Source organism: Molothrus ater, chromosome 22 (assembly GCF_012460135.2).
Source record: "Molothrus ater isolate BHLD 08-10-18 breed brown headed cowbird chromosome 22, BPBGC_Mater_1.1, whole genome shotgun sequence".
Taxonomy (NCBI): Eukaryota; Metazoa; Chordata; class Aves; order Passeriformes; family Icteridae; genus Molothrus; species Molothrus ater.
Genome location: NC_050499.2, coordinates 7,239,054 through 7,258,434, shown reverse-complemented (window position 1 = coordinate 7,258,434; position 19,381 = coordinate 7,239,054). Strand labels below are relative to the sequence as shown.

The following is a 19,381-nucleotide window of genomic DNA, read 5'->3' as shown; positions in this document are numbered from 1 at the left end:
ACTTGGCAAATCCACCACAGAGCCCGCCGGCCACACGGGCTCCAACCTCCGGAATCCCAGAGCAAAGGATCCCAAACCACGGAGCAAACATCAGCCCAGGCTGTCCTGCTGATGGACCTGGAGTCCCACCCACCAGGGCCAGCACCCACAGTGGGCAGAGCATCACCTGCACTGCCCAAAATGAACCGAGAGCACCCCAGGGGATGGGCACACAGAAATCCACCTTGTGTTCCCACAGAGCATCACCTGCACTGCCCAAAATGCACCAGGAGCACCCCAGGGGATGGGCACACAGGAACCCACCTTGTGTTCCCACAGAGCATCACCTGCACTGCCCAAAATGCACCAGGAGCACCCCAGGGGATGGGCACACAGAAATCCACCTTGTGTTCCCACAGAGCATCACCTGCACTGCCCAAAATGCACCAGGAGCACCCCAGGGGATGGGCACACAGGAACCCACCTTGTGTTCCCACAGAGCATCACCTGCACTGCCCAAAATGCACCAAGAGCACCCCAGGGGATGGGCACTGCCAGCTCCTCCTCACTGCCACCCACACACAGAAATCCACCTCGTGTTCCACATCCACAGACAGGCTGGCAAGGGCACAGTGCCCCTCTGTCCCCTGGGTGCCTGCCCAGGTACCACCAGCCCAGGCACCTCCAGACACCTTGGCTGCACTCAGGGGGCACAGCCCACCAGCAAGAGCCCCCAGGAGAACAGGTCACCCCCTGCAGGTGAAGCACTTTGCTCCTCCAGCTGCTCCTGCAGCCCCAGCCCCGCTCCTGGTGGCAGAACTGAGATGTGGAGCAGCACTGGGACTTTCTGACCTGTGAGCAAATATCAAGCGCAGAGCACTCACTTTGGGCCAAATCCTTTAATTCCCTGTGGATGCCCCGGGGGAAGCAGTGATTGATTGCTTTACCAGCAGCTCGCACACGCTGTGCTGGGCATCGACAGCAGCTCCGTGGAGGAGCCACGAGGTCACCCCGGGGCACGGGGACACGGAGCTGGCCAGAGCCTGCCACAGCCAGGCAGGAACAGCTGCCAAGAAACCACAGGGAAACAGCCAGGGAAAACCAGCTGGTCCTGCAGAGTGCCCGAGCAGAGGTGGGGGGTGCTGTCCCTCCCACAGCCCCTTCCCCACACAGGGCAGGCAGCTCGGAGTGGGACATGGCCCAGGCACGAGGCAGGGACATGGCACGGGCAGGCCAAGCAGCTTCCATCACAGGGAACAGGGAGGTGAGGGCATTTTGACCAAGTTCCTTTCCCTGTAGTCGAATCAGTTGTGAAAATTGACAGGAAAAGGTGGAATTTTGACTGGAGCATCATCCTGACAAGACAAACAACAGCCCTGACTGTGGGCAGCATGGGCAGGTGCTGTCCCTGCAGTCCAGGTGCCAGTGCCAGGTACCCAACACACCCTGCAGAGACCAGGACAGGGCACAAATGCTGCCAAAATCACACTGAGCATCCCTCACCTCAGGGACACACGGCCAGAGCAGCCAGGAGAGCCTGGGCACCTCAGTCTGCTCCCACCAGCAGCACTTTCCAGCCTGGAGCTGCAAAATCACCACTGAAAGCCTTTGCTGGGCAGCACAGGCACGGACAACGAGCCAAAAACCAGGCCCTCCACGACAGCAAACAGCCCACAGGGCAGAGCAGGTCAGATTGCCCAGAGAACAGGCACTCCTCTCTTACCTGGGATGATAGAAACGGTGTCTTTCTCCCAGGACACAACGCTAACATATTCCTGCACTGAGGAGGGGATGAGGCACTTGAAAACAGCCACGTTTCCACGCATCGACCTTTGGTCCTCCACCCGAACGGTGTACGGCTCCCTGAAAACTGTGGGGGAAAGCAGATGGTTGGTAGCATGACAGTGCTGGAGGAAAACACACTTCCTTTTGCTAGAATCCCACGTTTCCCAAACAAACCAACCCACCCAGCCACACGCTGCTGCCATCCCAAGCACCTTCCCGGGGAAGGAAGGAGGGGATTCTCTGCTGGGGAAGGCACTGCTGGCCTTGGGACAGAGGCACAGCTGGCCAGGTCCTGCTGCTGGGACCTGCCACTGTCCCCAGTGTCACCTGAGCGTGCCAGACCCAGCGTGGGGACCGATGACATTTTGTAGTGGTAATGTGCGTTTCACCCCTGGATGCTGAAAATGCATCCTGGGAGGGACAGCCCGTGGCACAGAGCCTGGGACCCCCCTCAGGACACTGCAGGAACATTTGAGGCAAGCAGTGACAATTTTCCATGTTCCCAGCATGCGCCCTGTTTCTCAGGGAGATCCCTTGGACAGCTCCGTGCTGCTCCCTGGACCAGCAGCAGTGCCCAGGAGCCCCCATGGGTGAGAGGGACCCACCTCAGCCTCTCCAGCAAGACAAAGAGATGCCACCAACCCCAGCAACACAGACACCACAAACTCCTGAAATTCAAGTACAAAATGCAGTTGAGGGCAGCTCCCTTTTTACAGTCAAAAACCGAAAAAACTCCCTTTTTACAGACAAAAACTGTGCCCTGTAGGACATGGAGAGGATTGGCATCATGACAAATCCATGTTCACTTTGTCATCTAACAGCTGGCCAGAGCAGGAGCAGCTCAGCAGAGCCCTCAGCAGCCCCGGCAGGGAGGAAACCCCTCCTTCCCAGCAGGAAGGTGTTTCCCTGGGTGGGAAGTCCCCATGGACACTGCATCCCACACCTCCCACAGCAGCGAGGGGGTGGCAGCATTCCCACCCTGGTCTCTGGGCTTTTGGGGTCCCTGCTCAGGGCTGTGCCACAAGGGCAGGGGGAGAAGCTGCCACGGAAAGGGGCTGCAGAGCCAAAGCAGATTAACCAGCAAAAGCTTCCTTAATCACCTGGAGCTGAGGTTTATTCACAGGCTTTAAAGGCCAGCAGGGACCACGAGGAGCATCCTGAATATTCCCTGCCACCACGAGCACCCAGCTGGGGACAGCCCCACTGCATCCCCGACCTGTGCCAGCCCCAGGCCAGGGCTCCAGGCTTTTCCTACCAGCAGGAATAACCCCCAGGAGGCAACACACAGCCACAACCAGCCCACCTAAACCTCTCCCCTGGCTGCAGAAATTTGCTCCATGTGCTCACCAACAGCTTGCCCAAGACTTCCAGAGATCTTTTCCCTCATATTTTCAGTTCAGTTTCAGAAATATTTCCATATTTCAGTTTCCAGTGCATTTTGTTTTATTGCTTGCTTTCTCCAGCTGTAATTGGCTCCCTGTGCTGCGCTGCCATTAGGAAGCACTGGAGAGTGACTGGGATGTGGCGTGGCCAGGAGGCAGCAGCAGCTGGGGAATGCTCCACAGCCATTTCCCCTGCCAGGAAGGCAGAGCAGCTCCAGGAGCTGGAGCCACCCTGGTGGCCCCACTGGACACTCACGTCTCCTGCTAACAGGGGGAGGCTGAGCTCCCAGTCCAGCAGCAGGGTCCATTCAGGATGGAGAGGGGGGTGAGAGCCAGGATTCCCTCTCTGTGATCCCAGGGCAGCTCTGGGCACGAGGGATCCCAGCAGAGCCAACCCTGCTGTGCCCACACGAGGAGAGCAGCAGCTCCACATTTACTACACCCCATCTGCTCCTCCACCACGCTGTGGTTTATAGGTAACCTGAGAGTGCTGGTAAATAATTCACTCTGCAGAAGGGGGTTAATACCAATTTACTCCACAGTACAAGGTATTAAAATAAAAAACCCTGTAGTCACTTCTGTCACGTTCCCTCTGCTAGCCCCACTTTTAATAGGTTACATAATGAAGCCATTCCTGGGCTATTAGCCCTCCTCAGCCTGGTCAATAATTTACCATAATGGCTTTTGGAATCAGCTCTTTGCCATATTCCTCCTTTTTTTAAATTTATTTAATTTTTTTTTGTTCTTAATAAGCCTTGGCAAGCTGAGGCTGGGTGCTGCAGTGGGAACCAGGCTCTGGGACACTGAGGGGGCCCCCAGCATGGACAGATGTGGCCCAGCCCCTCCCACAGCTGGGAAAAGCCTTGGTAAATAGTTGGACAGTCCCGGTTCAGAGGGAGAGGAGCTCTCCTGCCACCAGGCTGCAGCCACACCACGTTCTCCAGACACTCTCTGGGCACCTCCAATCCACCTCGTGTTCCACATCCACAGACAGGCTGGCAAGGGCACGGTGCCCCTCTGTGCCCTGGGTGCCTTCCCAGGCACCTCCAGGCACGTGGGCTGTGCTGGGTCAGCACCTTGGCTGCACTCAGGGGGCACAGCCCACCAGCAAGAACCCCCAGGAGAACAGGTCACCCCCTGCAGGTGGAGCACTTTGCTCCTTCAGCTGCTCCTGCCAGCCCCAGCCCTGCTCCCCCTGCACATCCCACCCTGCACATCCCACCTGAGCTGTACATCCCACCTGAGCTGCACATCCCACCCTGCACATCCCACCTGAGCTGCACATCCCACCTGAGCTGCACATCCCACCTGAGCTGTACATCCCACCCTGCACATCCCACCTGAGCTGCACATCCCACCCTGCACATCCCACCCTGCACATCCCACCTGAGCTGCACATCCCACCCTGCACATCCCACCCTGCACATCCCACCTGAGCTGCACATCCCACCCTGCACATCCCACCTGAGCTGTACATCCCACCCTGCACATCCCACCCTGCACATCCCACCCTGAACATCCCACCTGAGCTGCACATCCCACCCTGAACATCCCACCTGAGCTGCACATCCCACCTGAGCTGTACATCCCACCCTGCACATCCCACCCTGCACATCCCACCCTGCACATCCCACCTGAGCTGTACATCCCACCCCGTGCTCTGCCCTTCTCCCTCCTCCACCCTGCTGCAAGAACCCAAGGCAGCAGCCCTGGCTGTGCCCTTGATGGGGCAGAGCAGGGAGGATCCAGCCCCTCGTGCCCAGCCCAGCGCCCACAGGCAGCTCCCACCTGCTTTAACACGGATGTTGGGGCTCCTGATTTTGCCAGCCGAGTTCTCTGCGGTGCAGAAGTAGTCGTTGTCGTGGATGAAGCTGTTGAAGGCTGATGGCGAGAAGGGGTAGAGCTGCAAAGTCCCATTGGCATGGACGTGCCGGATGTGGGGCACATCATAGATGTCGTCACCTGTGGCCAGGTACCAGCGGAGGACGGCGCTGGGTGACCCTGCTGCCGGGCAGGGGATCACCACCCCCACTGTGCTGGAGAAGGTCACCTGCTGCAGGGAGTCGTTCACAAAGTAGAGGCTGGTTCCAACATCTTCAGCGCGTGCTGTGGGCAAAGCAGAGGCCACAATGGCATGGGGTCACTGCGGGGATGGCCAGTGCTGGTGGCACAGAGACCCCCTGGCACAGAGACCCCCTGGCACAGAGACCCCCTGGCACAGAGATAACCCCCCTGGCACAGAGACCCCCTGGCACAGAGATAACCCCCAGGCACAGAGACCCCCTGGCACAGAGATAACCCCCCTGGCACAGAGACCCCCTGGCACAGAGATAACCCCCAGGCACAGAGACCCCCTGGCACAGAGATAACCCGCCTGGCACAGAGACCCCCTGGCACAGAGATAACCCCCAGGCATAGAGACCCCCTGGCATAGAGACCCCCTGGCATAGCGAACCACCTGGCACAGAGACCCAGCACAAAGACCCCCTGGTACAGAGACCCCTCTGGTACAGAGATCCCTCTGACATAGAGAACCCTCCCCAGCACAGAGACCCCCTGAAACAGAGATCCCTGGCACAGAGACCCTTTAGCACAGAGACCCCCAGCACAGAGAACCCCCAGGTACAGAGAACCCTCCCCAGCCCAGACACCCCCTGGCACAGCCCCTGAGCCCTGCGTGCGGAGCAGGGCAGCACAGAGCATCCATGCACGGCTGGAAGCACACAGGCCACCTTCACAGGCCAGCGCTCCTGCTGCCAGCACGGATCAGGGATCACAGGCACCTCGGCAGGACAGCCAGGGGCTGTGCAGGCAGGATGGGCACCCCAGGCAGCCCCCGAGGCTTCCCCAGGGGTGCCCAGCTGGCTCTGAGCACCCAGGGCCCCGAGGACAACACGCCAAGCACAGCCACCAACGCTGCTCCTGCTGCCAAGCCTGACATTGCTGAGACCCCCCAGCCCAGCCCAGCCCAGCAATGCCATCACACCCAGTGCACACCACTGCCAGGCAGGGCAGACACCTCCCCTGCCACCCCACCACTGCCTCCAAACCCGGAGAGGGCTGGAAAACCGGGATCAGAGCTGCTCCCCTCTCCCAGAGCCACAGGGAAGCTCAGACCCACCCTGCCCTCAGCCTGAGCTTCTCCTGGGCACCCCTGCACCACCCAAACGAGGACTGAGGTGGGTTCAGGGGTGCAGTCTGGGCAGAGCTTGTGGCCACCTGCCTGCCCAGCAGCAGCTCTCAGTGCTGGAGAGCAGCACTTCCCTCCTTGGGAAGTAGGGAAGGGACCTCTGCCCCCAACCCCTGCCACTCTCTGGGACCACGAGCTCCCCCCTCCCAGCCCAAGGCAGTGAAATTGGCTATAAATAAGGAAGAGGAGGCCCCCAGTCACTTGGATCCGCTTTCCTTTTTTAGCTGCACTCTTTCCAAGTGGGCGGAAGGACAGGGATCTGGGAAGGGCCCTCGGCGGGTGTATTAATAGCGCGGCTGAGCGGTGCCGCAGAGCCAATAAGCAGATCAGCCCCTGTTCAGAACGAGCCACGGGGGACCCTCCCTGACCTCGATTCCTTAACTTGGGGAGGAGGGGACGGCAGCAGAGGGGAGAAGGAAAAGCCTCATCCACACACCCGGGCCCGCAGGCGGCCGCTCGCCCAGGAAGGGCCGGCTGAGCGTCTGTGCTTGCTCCATCCCCGTGCCAGCCTTCTCCAGCCAGGTGCCCGTCCTGCCTGGGAGCTGTGCCAGCAGCCCAGCCCACACCAGCCTCAGCAGCTCAGGATGGGACACCCCGAGACACCTCAGCCCTTCTCCATCCTTCTCCCAGCTGGAAGTACGACCTCGCGCCTCTTCCAGCATCCCACCCCTGCTCTCCGTGTGCACTGCACGGCATCATCCCCATAAACAACCAGGGCTCCTCCTGTGCCCCTCAGAGCCCTCTGTGCCACAGGAGGGATGGGCTGGTAGTGAGTTCCAGCTGTGCCATCACACGAGACAACCAATTTAGAGGTTACAGAATCATCTCCTCGTGTCCCCACGCACGGATTCCCCGTGTCCAGGAGACAAAGCCGTTTGCTTTTCCCTCCCTGGCTGGGGAGCACCAAAGACGGACGGACGGAGGAGCAGAGCTCCAGCCGAGCCTTTGCAGAGCCACGGGGCCACCGCTGGGCCCTGCAGATGTCATTTTGTGACATCTCCAGGCTGGTTTGTCGTCATGAATCAGCATTTCCCTTCATCCCAGCAGCGCGGTGCTTCTCCCAAATACATGAAAGGGAAAGAGGCGCACATTTGCAGGCAGAGGAAGGGAAACAAAGGCTGCACGAGCAGCACAGAGCTATTTGTGGCTGAGCCTGAGCTGAGCAGAAGATGGCTGGAGCCAGGGCACAGCAGAAGCCACCTTCATCCTGGCTTTGGACCAAGGACACCCAGCAGTGCCCCGTGCTCCATCCAGGATCTCTCCCCAGATCCCACATTACGGCTTGGGAAGGCTCCTGGAGCACCCAGAAGATGTTTCCTGCCAGGGAAACATCTTCATCCTCAGCAGCACCAGGAGGGTTCAGAGCTGGAGGGGTGAGGGGCAGGGGCGAGGAGTGGAAAAATACCTCATAAACAGAGAAATTCAGATTACCCATAAAGCTTTTTCGGGTCAAAGGGGGAAAGGGATTTTTAATAGAAAATGGAGGTTATGGGATTGGCAATAGTTATGTGACAGACGTATAGAGTTAAATCCTCATAATCTCCTTTACCATTTAGCATTGAGCACCATCCTAATTCCATGTTTCATAAAACTGTCTCCAAATCACTGGGAGAGATTAAAAATTTAGAAATAGCACAGCAATATTTTTAAACCAGAAATCACTGCTCACATCTGGTCAGATGTGCTGACCCTAACCTACATATCGAGGGCATTAATTCACATGAACCTGAAGGGAGGAGGCTGGGAGAGCTGAGATGGAAGGGTTTCTGCTGGGAAGGCAGCCTGGAGCCCAGCCTGGCTCCAGCTGGGAGCTGCACCGAGCCCAGCACAGGGCTGGACACTGGGGCTGGCTCTGAAAGGCAGGTGCTTTAAGTTATCAGAGCTCAATCCTCCTAAATTGTGGTAAATTACAACCTAGAGCTATTGAAATATTAATATCCCCATTTCAGCTGAGAGAAGCGAGTCATTTTGTTATCATCCCTTCAGAATATTTACCAGTTTTGATGGCCGGACTTCCCAAGCTCCAGCACCTTCAGTGACACAGCAGAGCTCTGCAAGCACCTGTTTGCTCCAGAGAGGGGCCACAAACTGTCCCCAGGATGTGTCACCGTCTCTGGAGAGGTGCAGGTGTGTGTCCTGCACAAAATCTCCCAGAAGAGCCCGTCCTTCTCTAAGAGGCAGATTTAGGAGCAGCCTCAGACAAGGATGGGCTCCGTGCCAGCCAGGGCTCTTCCTCCCGAGATAAGAGGCTTTTCCTGCTCTCCGTGCACGTCCATCACCTGTGCTGGCAGCACACAGCCAGCCCCGAGCCCACCCAAAGCCCCTCAGAGCTGAGCATGGTGCTTCAGCTGGGTGCAAACCTGACAGAGCCGGGGAAATGCTGGAGAATTGGTGTTTTGGGGGGTTCATGCCATCTCCTGGGCAGGCGCTGGGCTGGAGCTCTCATTACCCCACTGGCAGCAGTTTCCTGATCCTGGTGGTGACCCCAGCCCTGCTCCGAGGCTGGTGAGGACCTGCCGGGGCTCCCCCCTGGATAAACCCCACCCGTGGGGCTCCCAAGGGGCCAGCAGGGACTCCGAGCCGGGCTGCAGGGATGCTGAGGAGAGCAGCAGGCTAACGACCACCTCGCAGCTCATTCATTATCCTCATTAAGGGTGGTTGACACCTGCCCTACTCAAGGAGAGAGCGAACCAAGGCCTGGCACGCACGGCGCTGGGGATTGCAGGTAGGCAGTGAGTCCTGATGGTCCCTCCGTGCTGAAGAGAGGGCAGAGGTTCCAACACACCCCGCCCGCACGTGGGGAACGCTGGAGGAGCCTCCTGGAACGAGCTCCCTCCGAGCCCTCATCCCCAGGACACCTTCACAGCCTTTGTGCCAACCCAGGGAGCGACCTTGGGGTTGATGGAGTGACAAGTGGCACTGCCAAGCGCCTGGAAGGATGAGGAGGGAAGCACCGAGGCTGGTCCCTTGTGAGGGGAGCTCAGAGGAGAGCAGCACATCCTCCTGGGATGTCACCTCCCCACCGTGTCCCAGCCCACAGGGTTAAAGCCGTGACCTCTGCACTCAGGGACCGGCTCAGGGGGGTGGAAATGGTGTCAGGAAATGCCAAGCGGGGCCTGGGGCATTCAGCTGGTGCCCAGCACAGCAGCAGGTTCCTGCCACAGCATCTTCCCTTTCCTGGCACTGCAATTTGGCCACCACAGGGTCCCATCGTGGTGGCACAGCCCCTCTGGCTCAAGCACCATGGTCCTTGCTGAGGTGACAAAGCAGAGAGGGAGCAAAGGAGAGCCTGCCTCTGGTCCTCTGTGGGTAAGGGCACGGCCCAAACGTGCTCCAAGCGCCTGCTCCTTAATGCATCTGCATGGAAATTAGGGCCTGAACCACCTCCAGCGATTACGACAGCACCCAGGCTGAGGCTGTAACCCTTGCCTGGGAAAAAAAGCTCTCCCGGCCGGATTCCTGCTTCCAGAACCTCCCCTGGCTGCTCCTGAGAGGCACCAGCCCCACCACACCGTCCACACAGGGGCTGACCCAGAGCTGGACATCCCCAGCCCAGGGGACACAGGTGAGGGCCTCTCCCTCCCCTTCCAGAGCCCCTCCACACCTGGGCCATGCTGAGCACAACGCCTGAGGTCCCAAGGGGACATCCGGTGACATTGCCCAGCCAGAGGGGCAGCACCGTGTCCCCAGGGAGGTCAAAGGAGCGGGCACGAGGGGTGGGCAGGGGACACAGCAGAGGCCACACACACCTGGCCTTGGGCTCCCTCCACAATGGCCAGGCCATGCTCCCAGGGCATCACGACCCACTCGGTGGCTTTGCAAGGTGGAGACCAGGATTGCCACCAGGCAGCCAACACAGAACACACCTGGGCAAGCCCTGCCAGCCCCTCACCTCCTCCCCATCCCCTCCAAGCCGTGCTGGCTCCCCTGTCAGGGCCAGGAGCTGCTGCTGCAGCCCTTCCCAGGCGCAGCTGGGAGCAGCAGGAGCAGGAGCCTGGAAATGGAATTCCTGAGCGTTGGGTAGGGCTCTGCTGGCGGATGATGGCGGCAGCCTGCGCGTGCTGGGGGATATTTCTGCGGGATCCAGGAGCAGGGAGAGGGTGACTCCCAAACCGTGGTTATGTAAAGACCAAGAGCTGGCTATGACCGAGATTCCAGAGGCAAGGAACGCCCTGCACCCCGAGCTGCCCCTGCACATCCTCCCCGAACAGCAGCATGGCAGCGGCTGCGCTGACCCAACGCCTTCCTCCTTGGTGCCACCGTGGAAGTGGCACCGTGTGGCTGCTGCCTGCTCGGCTCTGAGGTGCCTCCGTGCCACCCGAGGCGCGGCTCAGCCTTGCCTGCTGCCATGTCAGGATTCCTGCCACAAAGACTTCCAGCTCCATCCTCGCCCTCGGCTCGCCAGCTGCTCCAGAGAAGGACGGAGCGCTGCCCATCCATCCCCTGGCACACGGGGCACACCGGCAGAGATCCCGGCACCCCAACACCGCGGTGCTGGAGCCACGGCTGCCCCGAGGTGCGCCCCAAGCTCCCAGGCAGCCCCCAGCTCCACAAGGGCTGTTCCACAGCACACCCCTGGCACTCGCCCCTCGCACAAGGCACAGCCTCCTCCTGCAGAGGACAAACACCCAGGAGCACCAGGGCGCCTTTACCCGCTCCCCATGCCAAGGCAGGAGCTGCCCAAAGCCCACGCCAGGTGAAGGCTCTGGGCGAGCCGCCACGGCAGCTCCTGGTGCTGGGAAATTTTGGCAGGATAAACAAGCGCCGGGCACGGCGAGGAGCTGAGCACTGCAGGCTTCTCCTCCGTGCATTTAATGAGGTTTCCATGTTTCATTTCAGAGACAAACGAGCGCTGTGCCACACTGGGGGGCCGAGATGGGAGAGATTAGAAGCCGCGAGCTGCACCGTTCGCTGCGCCCAGCGCGGGAACATCATGTAAATATAATGCCAATATAAATCAGGCGGCAGAGCCATCCAGCAACACCATGCAGGGAGACGCTTCCCTGGCTCCCAGCCTCGCAGTTGTGGCCAGTCCATTCCTCATCACACCACTCGCCTCCCCTCTGCCTGCCAGAGCATCTCGCTGCTCAACTCTCCGCTTGCCAAGCACCCATTTCTGTTTATTTCATAAACAGGGGCAGAAATAAGCAGCTACAGCCCATCAAGGGATTTCTAAACTTCAGGGGTCCCTCGGATCAAATGTTTATCTGCTTTCGGTTTCTACTTGAGCTCTTGTTCTACAGCAGGAGCACGTTAAAAGGATGTGCTTCGATGCCCAGAAATATTAAGTATCTGAAAGGTTTATCATGCATTAAGCAATTCATTTTTTTTATCCTATTATTCTAATGAAACTTCCATTGTATTGCTGTCCTCTCTCTGGAACCGCTTCACGTTAACACTTTGCATCACCAGGACTGTTCAATGCTGAAGATTTCTCCTTTTTTTAATTTTTTTTTTTTTTTAAGAAATAAAATGTAAAATGAGGCCACGAGGAGTTGTGCTAATGGAGGCTTTTAATTTGCTCCTCTCCGAAGAGATAGCTCTGTGGGAAGAGATCCCTTTTCCAAGAAGCTGGGGCTGAAAAGATGCAAAAAGCAATAAACCAGTGCAGCTCTTTATTATTTTGACTACTGGGGGTCGAAAGGAATCATGGCATCCTCGACGGTTATTTGTTTCCAGGTTTGTTTTTTTCCTTTTAGCACGGTAAAAAATGCAAATGTAAGCAAAGCAGACGCTGGCACGTTCAGCTCAGCAGATCTGAAGCACAATAGCGATTTTGGGTAAAGCTCCCAAAAGCAGCTTCACCCCAGCTCGAATAAAGCAGCTATTCCATAATTAATAATTGATGGAATAATTGATCATCACCGCACAACTGGAGAGGGTGCCCTATTAAAGCTCAGTAAATATTTTTCATTGGATTAACATTCAGCTAACGGGGTAATGGGCAGCAAGAGAGGTCTCATGCAAGGAGGCAGCTCCGTCCCCTTTCTTTCACTTTCCTCATTTCCTAAAATTTCCCCCTCGCTGTTCTCAAATGTCAGAGACGATAATTAGGGCAAATGTCATTTGACATCCTCCGAGCAGACGATTTTCCAAGAGGTGGGCGCTTCCAGCACCCGCATCCGCAGGTCGGGTCGTGGGCAAAGAGGTAATTTATTACAGAAACATAATTAAAAATTCCCGCAGATCCGGAAATGGGCAATTCCTTTATGTAACACGGATCGATTGTTGTAACAAACACAGTGGGATTTAAGTGCCCGTGCTCCACGCAGCTCCTGCCTCTCTTTAATTGCATCTAGAGCAGAGACTCGCTTAGAGTATCACCTCGCTGGATGTGGGCAGCATCCACTTAATGCCCAACTTTAAATTAATCCGTAATCTTCCAGCGTGTGTCTCCTTGACACGCTTATTCCACGGTTCTCCCCATCCCCCCCCACCCCCATTTATGATTTATCTATAATCTGACTGATGTCAAGCCGTTGGGTTACACTTCACACAGCATTCCTAGGGGGAAGGATGCGAATTTTAAGGCACGGCTGGCTTTCGCCGGCTGACGGGATCACACTGAGAAGCGCTCCGGAGACGCGGAGCGCTCGGTCCCGCCGAGGCCCCGCCGGAGGATGCTGCGCCCGTCGGTGCGGGGTCCCGGCCGCGGCTGCCACCGGGGGCTGCGCCTCGGAGCCGCTCCGGGATGCTCCGGTACCGACCGGCCCCGCTCCGCGCCCCGAGCTCCGCGCTCCGAGCCCCGCGCAGCGCCGGTACCGACCGGCCCCGCTCCGAGCCCCGCTCCCCGCCTCGCCGTCCGGGCCGAGCGCTCCCGGAGAGCGCACCGACAATCCCGGGCACTCGGGAGGGCGCAGCGAGAGCGCGGCACCGAGAGCCGCGGAACCCCGGGGAGGGCGCACCGAGAGCTCAGGAAGGCGCAGCAACAGCCCCAGGACCTCTCACCGAGCGCCCGGGGACCCCGGGGAGGGCGTATCGAGATCCCAACAGGGCTCACCGAGACCCTCGGGACCCCGGGGAGAGCGCACCGAGAGCGCAGGAAAGCGCACCGAGAGCCCCGGGACGCCGGGGAGGGCGCACCGAGAGATGCGGGACCGAGAAACGGAGCCCCGAGAGCCCCGGGAAGGGAGCAGCCGGTGCCACCCGCCCGGTGCCGCTGCCGGGGACCCCCGCCGCCCCCGCCGCGGTCCGCACGTACCTTTCGGCAAAGAGTACAGCAGGAGAAAAGTTACCAGCCACATGCCATACAGAGCAGCTCTGGCCCCGGGCTGCGGCGCAATTGCGGAGGTGCGGTGCCCCGGCGTGCCGCGCTCCTGCCGCCGCTGCCAGCCCGGCTGAGGTGCCCAGCGCCGCTCCCGCTCCGCCCCGCTCCGCTCCCGCCCGTGGGCCGGGCTCCCGCCCGCGCCCGCCCCCCCCGCGCCGCGCAGGGCTGGGGGCGGCCGCGGCCCCCGCCGGCCGAGCCCCTTCCTCCTCCTCCTCCTCCTCCTCCTCGCCGTGCGCCAGGGCTGGCAGAGGCCCCGGCCGCCCCCGGGCCGCCAGCCCCGGTTGGCGCTGCCCCATCCCCGCAAAGCGGCACAGGTGAGCCCCGTGCCCTGCAGCCCTGCGCCAGGTGAGCCCTGTCCTGGCCGCAGGGCTGGGACAGCGGGGACTCGCACCGGCACTGCTCCTGCTCCCCGGGCCTCCCGTACGCTGCTCCAGCATCCGGAGGACAAAAACAATACAGCGGTTTGGGTCGGAAGGGACCTTGCAGACCACAGGGACACCTTTCAGGTGGCTCCAAGCCTTGTCCAGCGTGGTTCTGGACATTTGTGAGGGTGGGGGAGCAGGGGTCCGGCAGCCCGTGCTGCTCCCAGGAGAGGGGACACAAGCGAGACAGGGCCAGCAGATTCATTACACATTCATCCCTCCAGTCAGCAAATAACAAACAAATACCAGCTAATGCTTTACTTTGGGGTGTATTTATCCAAGGCTTAGCTCAAGCCGAAGCTTGTACTCCCCAAGACTTAGTCACACCAAAGCCAATTTGTCTGGACCGTTAGAGCATTCAGAGTGTCTTTTCTTGAAGTGATTATAGCAGGTTTTCTTTGCTTTCCAAAACAGCCTTTACAAGCCCAATTTGTTGGAAAATAAACAGAAAGAAAGATTAAAGCATTCAGATTTCAAACAAAACAACCAGCAGGAAAAACATTACGTTCGGATTTTTTAAAAAGCGCTGTTTAGATTTAATTGAAAATGCAACTATGATCATGGAAATTGGGAAAACAACAGCTCCGTGGCCATTTCCAGCCCTCGTGGATTCACTGCAAGCATTCACACCTAGAAGTCTCCTGAAGAGCTCACCGAGGGGGTACCTGTGGGTGGGAGGCTCCCATTTCACAGCGGGGATGCTGCCAAAGGACACGGAGAAGCTGCCAGGACGCAGGGTCCTCCATGCCCACCCCGTGTCCCCTGTCCCCTCCCTGCCGTCATCTTAGTGATGAGCACAGCGAGGCCACTGCCACCTGATCAGTGCCAGCAGCAGAAACAGGGGCAAACACTGTGCCCGTGCTGCCACACCACAGCCTTCCCCCCTCCTCCTCCTCCTCCCCAAGGATGTGCTTCCCCTTCCTCCACGGTGCTGCCGAGCTCGGCAGCGCCATCACCACCCCCTCCCCAGCCCGTTCCCAGGCCACCTCAGCGGCTCGTGGGTGTCACAGCCCTCCCACGCGGGCACGTGCCAGCCCCACGCTGGCACCCCTGGCCGGCGTCCCCAGGGTGGCGAGGCAGCAGCTGATGCGCACGCGGTGCCCACACACCCCCCAGGAGCCGAGGTGCGTTCCCATCGCCACCTACGTGGCCGTGCAGATGTTCGCCGGTGCTTGGCAGGGAAATTGGTATGCAGGCCCATACCCAGGCAAGCGGCAAAGCCCGGGCTCTGGGGAGCCCCAGGCACATGCCAGGCATCTGCCCCCTTCCCTCCCCAGCAGCTGCTGCAGGATGGCAGCACAGCCCAGCCCAGCCTGCTCACAGCGAGCTGCCAGCCTGGAACCTGCCTCAGCACTCTGCAAAGCAGCACACAACGCCTCGGCCTCAGGTGGGATTGGTACCCTCCTCCACTGGGGAGTGGATGAACGGGGCTGCGTGGGCTGGCAGGGCACTCACTGGCACAGCACCCACGGGGCCCCACACGTCTCTGTGTGAGCCATGTGAGCGGGGGGAGTAAACGCTGCTCATTTTTAGCTCCCGTGGCTGCTCAGCAGCTCTCGTGAGCTTCCTCACCGTGCCCAGCTCAGAGGATCAACCCAGCACCCTGACCTGCCCCAGCAAGAGCTCCTTCCTCCAGGACAGGAGCAGCACCAGAGTTCAAACCTGAGGCTGGCAGGGCGAGTGCTCAGCCCAGCTCATATTGGGGGAGCCCTGGCGAGTCCCTGAGCTGCCTGTGCCGTTCACTCCAGCCCTGTTTGCTCCTCCATGGATGGCTCAGCCCAGGCCCTCTGCCAGCTCGCTGAGCCTGGGCACACGTGCAGGGCTGGCAGCACTGGGCAGGCAGCCAGAGCTCCTGGAGCAGGAGCTCCTGCCAGCCCACACCGGGGCTCAGCTCTGGCCCAGCAGGCAGCCACCGTTTGGGGACATCAGCCTGCCCACAGCCCCGTGTTTGGTGCGCACAGGAAGCGTTTGTGTGTTGCCTTTGCCCGCAAAGCTGGTGTCCTGCTCGCAAGCAGAGCTGCAGCGTGTGCTTCGTGTGGTGTGATGAGGAAAGGCAGGAAATCTCCAGGGTAATTATTTGGGCAGTGCGGGCGGCTCGCAGGCAGCCAGGCCAGCAGTGGCTGGTGAGGAGAAGCCCATCCCAGGCTCCCTGCCCTGCTCCCAGGCAGCCAGCAGCCTGCCAGAGCCAGCAGCCAGCCCAGCTGCACGGTTCAAAGGTGAAGCTCCCAGTGAGGAATTCATTCCCTGGCCCAAACTCTGCATGAGGCACAGGAGAAATGATGGCAACGCATGCCCACGCACAGCTCTGAGCCCCAGCAGGATCGGGGAGGGGGGACCCTTCCTTCACCACGGCAGGAATTGCACAGGGTGGGTCCTGCTGCCTCTCCTGGGGGCACGGGGCATGCTGCAGCCCTTTGAAAACAGCCCCCCCTTCAATCTCCCCCTTGCCAGGCATTTCTTCTGCCTCTGGGCAGAATTGCAGTCAGCTCCAGGCTGCCCCAGAGCTCTGGGGATTACAGCAGTGTCCCTGTTAGCCAGTGAGCTATTTCCCCCTGAAGGCAAGTCTTCCACTAATACTCAGAAAACCCACTCTCAGAGGAGAACGGCCAAGAGGAGGGTGGGCACAGCACCCCCTCAGCCCCCGGGGCCAGCCCCAGATGCAGGCTGTGCCCCGTGCTGGGCACCCCACATCCCTCGGGCCGGGCACACCCCACCTCCGGCCGGGCACACCCCACCTCCCTCCGGCCCCAGCCCCGTGGCCTCGGCCGCCCTCGCAGCCAAATCCCCAGAGGAAGCGGTCATTAAAACAACAGGGCTACTTATCTGTCTGGAGCCGATTGGCACAAAGCGCTTCCCACGCGTCCCAGCTTACCCTCGCCGCCCCTCTGCGGGCAGGGCCAGCCCGCTGTGACCCCTCACCGGACACCACGGCCCTCAGGGACAAAGAGCTGCGTCCTGCACAGCCCCCGTGCCAGCCCAGTCTCACCAGGAACAGGTGGACAGCATGTGGGGTAATTGCAGGATGGGGTTCAGCTGATTATTGGGTACACCTGTGTGGAAGAGCGCTGGGCACGCCTGGGTAGGGTTCCTTCCGGCCAAACCTGTCCTGGAACGCCGTGCCCCTCCTTCCCTGCTGTCCCCAGCCCCAAGGCTGGCCCAGTGTGGATGCTGAGGGGGGAAGGACCCCCCTGGCCTGTGGCTGCAGCCCCCCGTGCCTCAGTTTCCCCGGTGGCAGAGGGGAGCAGGCGGCTGCCACATGGAGTGGTGGGAGGAGAAACACCCTGAAGGTGGCCAGGGGCTGTGCCTCAGTAAAACCCCTGCACAAACAGGTGCACAAGCAGGTCAGTGCTCCCAGAAATGGCATCCTGCTTGAGCCCTTTGGGTGTGCACTGCAGGAGCAGCTGCGTTTCCATAAGGAACCCTGGCACTCGTGACTGTGAGCAGACAATGCCACGAAAACGGGGAACAGTTTAAAACTCCCAGCCCAAACCATCCTGCGGTTCTGTTCTCTGCCAAGGGCTCCGTGTCCCCGTGCCCGAATCCCTTGCCGGGCAGCCGGGATGCTCGGATTCCCGAGGAAAAGCTCTTTCCCGGCAAGAAGCTGGGATTTGGTTCCCTCTAGTGTCGCCGAGCTCCGCGGCTGAGCGGGACCGGGGCAGCGGGGACAGGGCCGGGGGGCTTCGAGGAGAGCGGGATCCGCGTCCTCACCGGCTCCAGGGCCTTTGCACGGTTTTAGCAAACTCCAGGGGCTAAACAGCCTGCCCAGGACAGCCGTGGAGGGATTTAATGCAGGGATTTGGAAGACAGATGTGTACAGATGTGACCTCTGGGGACCACTAAACCTCTGGTTTAGTGCTGGCAGCATCGGTTAATGGACTTGGATGGTCTTAGAGGGGTTTTCCAACCTCTGTGATTGCAAGGCACGGTCCTGAGACATGGGCTGGGTTCATGGGGACCCTCCTTTGCTTCCAGCCACGTCCTGCAGTGCATCCCACTGCAAATCCCACCGGGGCGAGCCAGCCTGTCCATCCTGGGCTGCACTCCCACAGCGCTGCTGCCTTGAGCAGTCACTCCCAATCGCCTCCTCTTTGGGGCAGTGTGACAGGGAAATGGGGGCTGAAACGCCTTTTCCTGGGGCTGTAATGCCGTTTCCAGGAACTGGAATGCCATTTCCTGGGGCTGAAATGCCATTTCCAGGGGTTGGAATGCCATTTCCTGGAGCTGGAATGCCATTTCCTGGAGCTGGAATGCCTTTTCCTGGAGCTGGAATGCCTTTTCCAGGGGCTGGAATGCCTTTTCCAGGGGCTGGAATGCCGTTTCCTGGGGCTGGAGGGTAATTCCAGCCCGTGCAGCGCTGCTGTCCCTGCAGAGGTGCTGCTGCTGGATGCGCTGCCTTTTCGGGAGCAGAGCAGAGCAGAGGGAGGCTGAGGCATGTGGCTGGCTCCCCGCCAGCCCAGCCCATCTCTCCTCTCTCCAGTGCTCCTCTCTGGCTCCCTGAGTCACCATTTGCTGCTCTCCTCTTTAAACTAACGAGGAGACATTTTGCATTTGCGTTTCCTCATGGGTGAAATGCGTCCCTGGCACCACGGGCAGGGCTGGCAGCTCCTCCCTGGCTGCTGCTGCTGCTGCTCCAGGTCTGGCCCTGCTGCCTCATCTCCTCGCTTCCAGTCAGGGATGAAGCACAGGCCACAGCCAGCCAGAGCCCCTCTCCCTCCTACCTGTCCACCCAGAGCCCAGCAGAGCAAACAGGGAATAAATAACCAGCTCCAAGGGGAAGCTGTTTGGCTCTGGAAGCCTTCCCAGAGGAAAAGGGCACTCCAGTTGTCCACTGTATTATTTACCCAATCCCCTTTGTGCCGCAGAAAAGATTTGCTCTGAGAAGATTAATGGCTCAGGGGGCTGTGAGAGAAATCCCCCGAGATTGCCTGGTTCAGGGGAGAAGGCCAACACCTCCTCACCAAGGGAGAGCAGGGAAAGGCCCGAGGGCCTGGCCTTGCCCATAGGTTTGGGTGCTGGGTGTGCCCTGCCCTGCCCCTGTCCCCTGTCAGTGTCCCCATAACATTTTCTGAACAATCCTCTTTGCCCAGGATCTTCTCCTGGGAAGCTGAGAGGCCTCAGAAAACAATGAAATCAATAATTATCTGTTTGCTTCAGAATGTGGTCTGGGGGTCGTTTACCAACAGGTGCATCTTTGATTGGTTCCATGTGAACTGTTTTTAATTAGTGACCAATCACCATCAGCTGTGTGGGACTCTGAGGAGTCAGGCACGTGCTTTCATCATTCTTGTTTAACCTTCTGATATATCCTTTCTCTTTCTTTAATATAGTTTTAATAATATAATATAATATAATATAA

The 19,381-nt window shown here is 59.4% G+C and overlaps 1 protein-coding gene across 1 annotated transcript in view; it reads right to left on the bottom strand.

Annotated features, from left to right (window-relative positions):
- The window catches only part of DSCAML1 (DS cell adhesion molecule like 1), a 99,918-nt gene extending 86,240 nt beyond the window's left edge, over window positions 1-13,678 (bottom strand). Inside the window, 3 exon segments of the mRNA XM_036397512.1 lie at window positions 1,703-1,849; window positions 4,935-5,252; window positions 13,538-13,678. Of these exon segments, the coding sequence (XP_036253405.1) occupies window positions 1,703-1,849; window positions 4,935-5,252; window positions 13,538-13,580 (508 nt within the window). The 5' untranslated portion in view covers window positions 13,581-13,678.
- Between the last annotated feature and the right edge of the window lie 5,703 nt (window positions 13,679-19,381).